At 44.6% G+C, this 10,692-nt stretch overlaps 1 protein-coding gene across 3 annotated transcripts in view; it reads right to left on the bottom strand.

Annotated features, from left to right (window-relative positions):
• Sh3kbp1 (SH3 domain containing kinase binding protein 1) overlaps window positions 1–10,486 on the bottom strand; it is a 338,974-nt gene extending 328,488 nt beyond the window's left edge. For all 3 annotated transcript variants that reach the window (XM_077106294.1, XM_077106292.1, XM_077106291.1), the window contains exon 1: window positions 10,113–10,486. In XM_077106294.1, coding sequence (XP_076962409.1) covers window positions 10,113–10,116 — 4 coding nt within the window. In that variant the 5' untranslated portion in view covers window positions 10,117–10,486. The remainder of the gene's footprint in view (window positions 1–10,112) is intronic.
• Window positions 10,487–10,692: the final 206 nt, after the last annotated feature.

Below are 10,692 nucleotides of genomic sequence, written 5' to 3' on the forward strand. Positions count from 1 at the left end.
TCTGTGTTATGAGTCTCCAAGGTGCCCTCAGAACAGGCTTCCTCAACCTCAGCATGGCTGACATTTATTGTGAGAACTGTCCTATGCACTGTAGGATGTTTAGCAGTATCCATGGCCTTGTCAAGCTAGATGCCAGTAGACTGACCTTTACCCAGCTGTCACAACCAAAGTGTCCCCAGTCATTGCCAAATTGTTCCCAGAGAAAGGGGGGTTGTCCCCAGTAGAGAGTCACAGCCCAAGAGAATTTTCTATCTTGAAACTTATAGTTCTTCACAAAAGGCAAGTAACACATGAGACATTACCTTTCTCAACCACTGTGCTACGGGCCACTGTAAACTGTCAGGAAACAGACCCTGTCAGCATGCTCTGCCCAGAAGACAGCTTTACAGAACTGCATGTACACTGCTGGCAGCCCCCAGTCTCAGGAACTAGTAGTAACCATACTTGGGTGAAAAGGTTACTCATTCATTCATGAACATATGGCACTTACTATATTCCAGGCAAGAGTCAGGGCAATGGATTGGGGAGGCCCAACTGGAGATGAATAGACTTCATAGTTGTACAGAAACATTTGGGGTGGTCTTCACAGATGAACAAGGGGTGTGGTAGGCTGCATAATGGTTCCTCAAAAATGTCCACATCCTAATTCCCAGAACCTGTGAGAATGTTCCCTTATGAGGGGCAAAGGGGACTTCAAAGATGTGATCAAGTTAAGGCTCAAAAGAGAAAAGAAGGGGCTGGAGCTGTAGCTCAGTGGTAGACTGCTCAACTCCCATGTGGGAGGCACTGGGTTCAATTCTCAGCACCACATAAAAATAAATAAATAAAATAAAGGTATTGTGTTCATCTACAACTAAAAAAATATTTAAAAAAAAAAAAGAAAGAGAGAGAGATAAAAAGAGAGTAGCCTGGATTATCCGGGCAGTCTCAATAAAATGCAAGGATCTTTTTTTTAATGTTTATTTTTTAGTTTTAGGTGGACACAACATCATTATTTTATTTTTATGTAGTGCCAAGGATCAAACCCAATGCCTCGCACATGCTAGGTGAGCGCTCTACAACTGAGCCACAACCGCAGCCCTGCAAGGATCTTTATAAAAGAAAGGCAGGCATGGCTGGGTTGTGGATCAGTGGTGGAGCGCTCACCTAGAATGTGCAAGGCACCAGATCTGGTTCTCAGCACCACATATAATTAAGTAAATAAAATAAAGGTCCATTAAAAACTAATAAAAATATTTAAAGAAAAAGAAAAGAAAGGCAGGAGGGTCACAGTAAAATAGAAGGAAGCCTGAGGATGGAAGCAGAAGATGGAGCAATGGAGTCATGAGCCAAGGAAATGCGGGCAGCCTCTGGAAGCTGGACAAGACAAGGAAATGGACTCCTCTAGAAGGAACATGGCTGGCCCTACTCACACCTTGACATTAACCCAGTACAACCCATTTTGAACTTCTGACTGTAAGATTACACCACATTTGTGCTGTTTTAAGCCACTACTTGTAGTCCTTTTTCCAGCAGCAACAGAAAACCAATACAGGAAAATTACAAAGCAGAGAAGAAGGATATCTGCTCCCTGTCAAGGGCACTATGTGGGCAAAGGCTCAGAGGTCTGAACAAGCATGGAATAAGTGAAGACTTCTGGAGGACTTCACTAAGGCAGTCAGGCTCTAACAATGTACAGAAGAGTAGCCACATGGGGCCCATTCCAGAAACACTAGGGGCCTAACTGTAGATTGGAAGAGGCTGAGAAAGGAAAAAAGGGAAGGACAAGGAAAACATCAGAGCACCTATGGAAATGATCAGCCAGACAGTAATTCACTCAAGGAAATGGAAGGTAAAAAAGGCATGGCAGGAACCAGAGAGGAAGTATGCTGAGCTTAGTTTGTAGCATGCTCAGTTTGAGGTGTTTAAGACACACCTGGGTGAAATATACCACAGGGTTATGAATGAGAATCAACTCAATAAATATTAATTCTATTTATTTATTTATTTATTAGTTTATTTATTGCTACCAGGGATTGAATCCAGGAATACTTAACCACTGAGCCACATCCCCAGCCCTTTTTAAAACATTTTTTAAAATTATTTTGAATCATTTATTTATTTATTTTTATGTGGTGCTAAAGATCAAACCCAGTTCCTCACACATGCTAGGTAAGCACTCTGCCACTGAGCTACAGCCCTAGCCCCCAGCCCTTCTTATTTTGTACTTTCAGAAAGGGTCTCACTAAGTTGTTTAGGTCTGGCTAAGTTGCTGAGGCTGGCTTTGAGCTCATGATCCTCCTGCCTCAGCCTCCTGAGCCGTTGGGATTACAGGCGTAGGCTACTATGCCCAGCTTTAGTCAATGTTAATTTTAGGCTTACTATGTGCCAGGGACAGGAAAAAAATAACCAGATAGATTCTTCCCTCTTGGCGCTCACAGTTGATTAGGTCCTGAGCTAGGGACAGAGACCAAGATGGGAGATGAAGATCTGGGCATCACCAATACCCAACACCTGAATCATCACTGTGATTGCTGATCACTCAAGGTCACACTTTTCATGCGAAGGGGACCAGGACTAACAAAGTCACAAAGGTAGATGGGGAGGAAGAACCAGCAATGGAGGGAAGAGCAGTAGGGGAAAACAGGAGTAAACAGAGTGTCCTTGAAGCCAAGAAAGAGTTAAAATAAAATAAAAAATAAAATAAAATAAAATAAATAAAAATTTGATTATTGGTTACCTCAGGATGAACAGTTCCTAGAACACAATCTGGACAGGGTCAGAAGACAGTGGTCCTAATAAGTATAGGGCAGTCTCTGTGGAGAAAGTGGGGGAGGAAGGAGCTGTCTCAAGAAACAGAGCAGTGAAGAGGAAAAAGAAAATAAATGCAAAGTATGACTTAAAGGTAGCATCTTAGTCCATTTTCAGTTGCTATAACAAAACGCCTGAGACTGAGTAATTTATAAAGAATAGAAGTTCAAAAAAAGAAAAGAAAACTGCAATAAAACAAAATAATCTTGGGGGGGGGGCGGGTACCGGGGATTTAATTCAGGGGTACTCGACCACTGAGACATATCCCCAGCCCTATTTTATATTTTATTTAGAAACAAGGTCTCACTGAGTTGCTTAGTGCCTCATCATTGCTGAGGCTGGCTTTGAACACACGATCCTCCTGCTTCAGCCTCCTACTGGAATTATAGGCATTTGCCACCACACCCGGCAAAACAAAATAATTTAAGATAATTATCTATCTAGTATATCTATCTAGTATATATCTGCATTGTGATCTTCCTTAAATAAATCTCTATCTAGTTAAAAAATAAGTATGGGTTGGAATAAGTAATAAATATTATAAATGTGGGGAGAAAAAAAGAATAGAAGTTTATTGAACTCATGCTTCTGGAGGTTAGGAAGTCCAACAGCATGGTGACAGCATCTGCTCAGCTTTTTTCTTTTTTTATTATCTTTTTAAATTTATTTTTATGTGGTGCTAAGAATCAAATCCAGTGCCTCACATATGTAAGGCAAGTGCTCTGCCACTGAGGCACAGCCCCAGCCCATCTGCTCAGCCTTGCTGCTCTGGAACATGGCAGAAGGCATTACATAGGATGACAGAGCAAGTATGACAGCCTGGGTCTTTTCCTCTTCTTATACTCACCCTCATAACCTCTTCTAATCTTACCTTTGAAAGGCTCCACCTCCAAATCCACTAATATATGAATTTGGGAATTAAGCTTTCCAATACATGAACTTTGGGGGTCATATTCAAATTAAAGCAGGTCGCTTTATTAATAAGATGCAAACATTTCAATTTAAAAACAAAGATAGAATCTTCTTAGGAAGGAAGAAGGTGGTTGACTATGAAGACTCAATTCTCTAAGAGAAACCAGAAAAGCCAACTCCACTAAAAGCCAAGTCCATTATTCTGCATGCTAGGCGAATAATGTTGCCTCCTCACAACCCAGATGCCCACATCCCAATGCCCAGAACTTGTGAAGCTGTCAGTTTACATGATGACAGGGAGCTCCAGTTGCCAATCAACTGACCCTGTAAAGGGGAGATTATCCTGGATTATCCAGGTGGGCCCAATGTCATCACAAAATCTTAGACATGGATAACAGAGGCAGAAGAGTCAATATCAGAGTGAGAGAGACCTGACCAGTCATTTCTGACCTTGAAGCTAGAGGAAGAGACCAGGAGCCAAGGAGTGCAAGTAGGATTCTCCACCAGAGCCCAAGAAGGAATGCAGCCCAGTGACAGATGAAAAACTTGTGAAGTCTCAAAGCACCAAGTTTGAAGTAGTTCATTGCAACAACAATCAAAAATTAATACAGGTGGGCTGCGGTTGTGGCTCAGTGGTAGAGCGCTTGCCTGGCATGTGTGAGGCCCTGGGTTTGATTCTCAGCACCACATATAAATGAATGAATGAATGAATAAAATAAAGGCATGCCAACAACTTAAAAAATATTTTAAAAAATTAATACAGGTTCCAGGTATAGAAAGTTATGAACATCAAACATCCTAATAATGCTAACAATATATTATTAAGTCCCTTGTAAAAAGGATGGAGGGAAAAGTTGATTGGAAAGAGCCTGTGGGATACTATGATAAAAGTCCATGTGACTAACACTGAAATGGACTGACCTGTATCACTAATGCGAGGTGTTGGAAGCCTGGCTTAGACTGAATTCATTAAAGAATCAGCACTGTACTACCCTAATAATTTCATGAAAGGTTTGTTTCAAAATAGAACCATCTTCATCTTTTCTAAGGTTATGTGTCACTTATAACAGCATGTGGTTTATGTACAGGAATACTTTGTGTACTCCAGTGACCCAGGAGTGCCCACCTACAAGGTGGGAAGGTTGTACACTACCAGGAAGCAGAGCAACCCTGAGGTTCCATTAAAATGCAGATTTCTGGTCCCAGCCCACAGAGTCCCCAATTTAATAATAGGCCTGCTGGGATGGGGCCAGAGAATCTGTATCTCTAAATGGCTCCCTAGGGAGCACATTCTAAAAATCACTGTATTAAGGGCTCTACTTCTCTAACAAAAGCATTCCAGTATTTACCCGTGCTGCATCTTTCCTGTGAAGAGCCTGATTTCTTGGTCCTCTAGTATCAGCCCTGTGTTACTCTGTATTCCTTCCCCTGGTATAGTATTTCAGTTATCTATTGTGCTTAATGCTGAACAAAAGTCCAACCTCTAGAGCTGACTGATATTAAGGAGGTGGCCACAGAATATACCTAGAAAACCACTCTCCTCAGCCACCACCTCCTATTCACTGGCAAGGTGCTCACAGCCAGATTGGGTGTGCTACTTAAGAGAAACAATTCCTCAGAACACCAATATCAAGCAAGGTCACTCTGTGACCATGATGGGATAAGACACAAACAAAGCCACTCCATAATCATGTGTGAACACAGACAAAACATGACCCTTGTCCAAACCACAAATGCGACCAGACATCCCTAATCCTGGCTAATACCAGGGCCTGCTGCTTCTGTACCAACCCCAGCTTTAGCCTGGCTCCAATTTTCCCTGATTCTAGAACATTTGTTAAGACACCCAATCACAGAAGGACCTCTGGCAATCCACAGCAATGGCCGGCTCCCTTAACCACGCCCCAAAGCCAAAAACACCTGACACAGGTGCAAATCCACTAATTCTTTTTTTTTTTTTTTTTTGTACCAGGGATTGAACCCAGGGGCACTTAACCACTGAACCACATCCCATGCCCTTTTTTGTACTTTATTTAGAGACAGGGTCTCATTGAGTTGCTTAAAGCCTCACTAAATTGCTCAGGCTGGCTTTGAACTTACAAATCTCCTGCCTCAGCCTCCCAGGCTGCTGGGATTACAGGCATGGGCCCAAGTTAATCTTTCTAGACACTCTTGATGAGCTGCCCCCACCCCCACCAGTTCCTATGGCACACATTCTCCCTGCAACTAAAAGAAAACTCAGTTTGTATTCCTGGGGGTGTGTGACTGAAGAATAGTGACAACTTATATTCAACTTTCAGATTTCTGCTCAAGCATGATCTCCTCAAAGACCACTCTTCAGCCCTTCTCTACTCTTCTTTCATGAGTTCTACCATAGCTTTTAGCTATACAATGCCATGACCATTGCATTCAAGTCCTCCACTAGACTGAGAAGCCCACACTGGCAGGTTTGTATGTGTTATGCACCTGTTCCTAGCAAATGCCTGGCACAAAGCAGGAGGTTCATAAATATTGGAAGGATGGATAAGTAGGCAAATACTAACCACTGCATGCAACATTCTTTAAGACAATTATAAATGAAAGTGTTGGGGAGGGTAGGAAGGGAAATCAGAGGTACTGGAGAATGAAACTGATCAAATTATACTGTTTTGGGGCTGGGGATATAGCTCAGTTGGTAGAGTGCTTGCCTTGCATGCACAAGGCCCTGGGTTCAATCCCCAGCACCACACACACAAAAAAATTATACTGTTTTTTTGTGTGTGTGCACATATGAATATTATATAACAAATCCCACTGTTCTGTATAATTACAATGTGCCAATAAAAAGGGGGAAAATTTAAAAATAAAAACAAATGAAATTATTAGTGAACGAAAGTAATGCAAAAAGAACTGAAGTGGTAAGAAACAAGATCTACGCAACCAGGATGACAGCAAGGTTTGCTCCTGACATGATGCATATAAGGGGGTGAAGGTCATGCACAATAAAGATAAGGACGGGGGCTTGGGTTGTGGCTCAGCAGTAGAGTGCTCACCTCAGTAGAGGGCTTGCCTCGCATGTGCGAGACCCTGGGTTCAAACCTTAGCACCACATAAAAAAATAAATGAATAAAATAAGAGTATTGTGTCCAACTACAACTAAAAAATTTAAAAAATATATATTAAAAAAAAGACAAGGACCTTTTCTTCTATTTCTAACACAAGATTTGATTGTGGAGGCAAATGTATTAGATTCATTTTAGCTTTAATTTAGAATAAAGCATTCTATTAATAATACAATATGTTGCTCAAAACTGTCCAAACTGGGCTGCGGCTGTAGCTCAGTAGCAGAGCACTTGCCTAGCGCGTGTTAGACACTGGGTTCAATCCGTAGCACCACATAAAATAAATAAAATAAAGGCATTGTGTCCATCTACAACAACAACAACAATTTTTTTTTTAAAAAAAGTCCAAACTTTGTTATTATTCTAGAATTCTTTAAACAGAAGTCACTTGCTGGACTTGCAAAACCTTCACTACTCTCACATTTGGATCATAATATTTGTGCAATTGTAATTAGAAGAGGCTTTCCCTGTGTTTGGCACTGAAAGCATCTCCGGCAAGTTCAGAGGGCACATTCTGATAGGCTTTTTTTTTTTTTTTTTTTTTTTGTACATGGAATTGAACCCAGGGGCACTTAACCACTGAGTCACATCCCCAGTCCCTTTTTGTATTTTATTAGAGACAGGGTCTCACTTAGTTTCTTAGGGCCTGGCTAAATTGCTGAGGCTGGCTTTGAACTCATGATCCTCCTGCCTCAGCCTCCTGAGCTGCTGGGATTACAGGAATGCACCACTGTGCCCAGTACTGATAGGCTTTTGAAAGAGGCCATTTTGCAATTAACCAGCTTCATTTCAGGGTTAGAGATCTGATATTTTTCAGATCAAAGACTATATGATACAGTTTTATTGTGTTATCCAGCAACAGAAAAATTATTGTCAAGCCAGGTAAGTATTCAAATGTATCAAATTTATAAATTGATAAATCTGAAAACCAGAGAGACTTGGGGAGGGTGCCTCTGAGTGTATACACATAACCCTCACACTGTTAAGTCTTTCCACCAGAAGACATACAGAAATCAACTGTTAAAACACCTGCACTTCATCACAAATATACTGCTAAGGATGTTTTTTAGAAAAGAGCAGGGGATTTTACCCAAAGTACTACAAGCACCTTAAGTTCCACTATAAACATTATACTTAGTACCTCCAAGTATTAACTCAAAAAATAAATGAAAATCAATTGCTGCCCCCTCCCCACATAATGGTTACAGTACAAAAGATGAAGCTTGAAAGGACATAAACTGCAAGAGCACTCCTTTATTTTCTTAGAGATTCTTTAGAATTGCCTAAAGACCTGAAAACAGTTCAGATCTGAATGATAAACAGGTCTGTTTCTTCTTAAAGGAGAGTGGATCCTTTTTGCACTGAAATCCATAAAGCACAGGCTGGCCACAGGAACAGACATTTGGATTTCACTTCTTTGGTATGTAACCCACCCAAAAGGAAAGGTGATCAAAACAGCATTTCTGGTTACCTCAGGAGAAAGCAATCCATTCCTAAAGTGACTTGTAATGTTTAAAATATATACTTTTGTCAATGAACTAAATTAGTGCCAAAGCAAAACAAGACCATGAGTTAAGTGCTATGTCTTCCACAGAGTAGGAAGATTTCATACCATCCATCCATTCATTCATTCAACAAACATTTATTTAGGATCTGTTCTGTGCCAGGCACCAAAGAAAATAGTTTCGAGCAAAACTGAGCAACATAGCACTGACCCTGTGGCCACAGAACTTCCAGGACGGGAGATAAATGTTAAATAAACTCTAATATGTAATACTGCTATGGAAAAAATAAAAGGTGCCATAAGAGAAAGGGTATTAATTTAGGCTGGGACTGGTGCAGGGATCAGAGAAGAGCACTGTATAACTCCCTCAGTGACCCACCCAAAATGAAAGGTGATGAAACACCATTTCTGATTACCTCATGAGAAGGCAATCCATTCCTAAAGTGACCGGTAAGGTTTACAGTGTATACTTTTATCAATAAACTAAATCATCAGGGCCAAAGCAAAACAAGAGCATGAGTTAAATGTTGCCTTCCACAAAGTAGGACACTGTGAAAAAAGGTGACATTTAAGCTGAAAAGCCATCAGATCACCACCACTTTGGAAAAGGAAAACCATTTTGGCCAGTGACCACAAACAGGATTTTAACTTTATGTCCAACAACTTTAGGTCCGGTTTAAACCTCTCCTAGTGCTTCTTGTCCTTTATGAGCATCCTATGACTGCTGGCCTGTCACTGTCTGACTGGTGTACCCAAACCCTATTACCTAAACACGGAAAGGTCTCACTTTGTTATGATTTATTGTAATGTACTGGCTTCCTATGCTTGGCCTAGAAACACGCAAAAATAGTCTGCTAGAGACATGAAAAACAGAGGCTGGCTGTCAGCAAGAATATTACCTGGGGAGACCAAACATTTAATATAGCCTAGGAGATCAAAAGTCCTTTGTCCTACAAAGTGCCAGCTCCTCTGGGCAAGAAGGAGGTTCCCATCCTACTGGGTCTATACCAAATGGGACCCAGGGGGCCTTACATTAGCTGTCTACTTGAAACTGATGTTTGTTGGTAAATCAAGAACTGGATCACCATTTCTAGTTGCCCGACCCTGCAGACTTAGAAGAGGCTGTTGCAAGTGTCCTTTGAGCATCACGGAAGGAAAAACTGGCCAGACTAGAGAAGACAGGCTGAGAGGGAGCCAGGGCCAGAAGCACTGGGGGGCGGCGGGGCGGGGGTGGGGGCATTAAGGAAGGCGCGTCAGGAGCTCAGATTCCCTGGACAGAGCACCAGGCCCGGTACTGGGGCGTTTCCCGCCTCCTCTCATCCCCTTCAACCCCCCAGCAAAGACAATTCAGACCCCTGGGGACCCGAAGATTCCAAGTTCCCCCAAGGCAGAGCCAGACGGCATCGCGAGCCCCGCGCAGGGCCGGAGGCCACCAGGTCCAGGTACTTGCATCTATGGAGCAGAGGAGGGTGCGCTCGGGTGAGAAAATGGCCAAGACAAAACTCTCCCCGCCCACCCGAAAAGCCAACCACACCCCCTGCATCCCTCAGCCCCACTGGGGGCCAGCCCCCACCATCCTCTGCCCAGGCCCCCGTGGGTCCCGGTCGGCGCCGCTGCGCGGGCTAAGCAGAAACACCGGCGCAAGTGGGAGTGAATGGGGGTGAGCAAGGCGGGCGAGGGCGCCCACCGCGCTGTCACCGCCCCAACCCTTCTTTGGGGCGCCCTCACCGGCTCTGCGGTCCCGGGATGGGCGCGCCGCCCCCAGGCTGAAATGAGCGCCCAGGTTCGAGCGGCCCCCCACTCACCCATTGGCGCCGAGCCTGGCCGGGCCGCCGAGGCAGCGTGAAAGTTGGCGGAGGCGGGCGCTGGGGTCGGGGCGCCGGGATCCTGGCGCTTGGATCCGGGTGCGGGCGTCGGAACGCGACGGCGACTGGGCTGGTTTCTTCCTCAGTGGCGGCGGCGGCGGCTCAGCGCCGCCCGCTGCTGCTGCCTCTGCTGCTGCTGCCGCTGCTGCCCCGGGGCGACTCCTGCTGCTGCTGCATAGCGGCCCGCTGCGCCTGGCTGCGCCGGGTTTCCTGCTCCCCGCGAGTGGAAATTGCGAAAAAAAAAAAAAAAAAGCGCCGCCCAGTCCAGCGCCGGGCAGCAGCGGCCGTGCGGTCCGCTCTCCCCTCCTCCTCGTAGCCGCCGCCGCCGCTATGCTCCTGCGGCTCCGCCTGCAGGGGACGCGCGGCCGACTGGACGGGGGCGGGGCCGGGGAGGGGCGGGGCTCGGACCGCCTCCGGCCTGTCTCCCAGGGGCGTCCCTGCGGCTGAGACGCTCGGGCGCCCTCCTCACCGCCGGCTCTGGAGGGACCCAGCTCGGAGCGGCCGCCCCCTACCCGCGGCG

The sequence above is a fragment of the Callospermophilus lateralis genome, chromosome X, assembly GCF_048772815.1.
Source record: "Callospermophilus lateralis isolate mCalLat2 chromosome X, mCalLat2.hap1, whole genome shotgun sequence".
Classification (NCBI taxonomy): Eukaryota; Metazoa; Chordata; class Mammalia; order Rodentia; family Sciuridae; genus Callospermophilus; species Callospermophilus lateralis.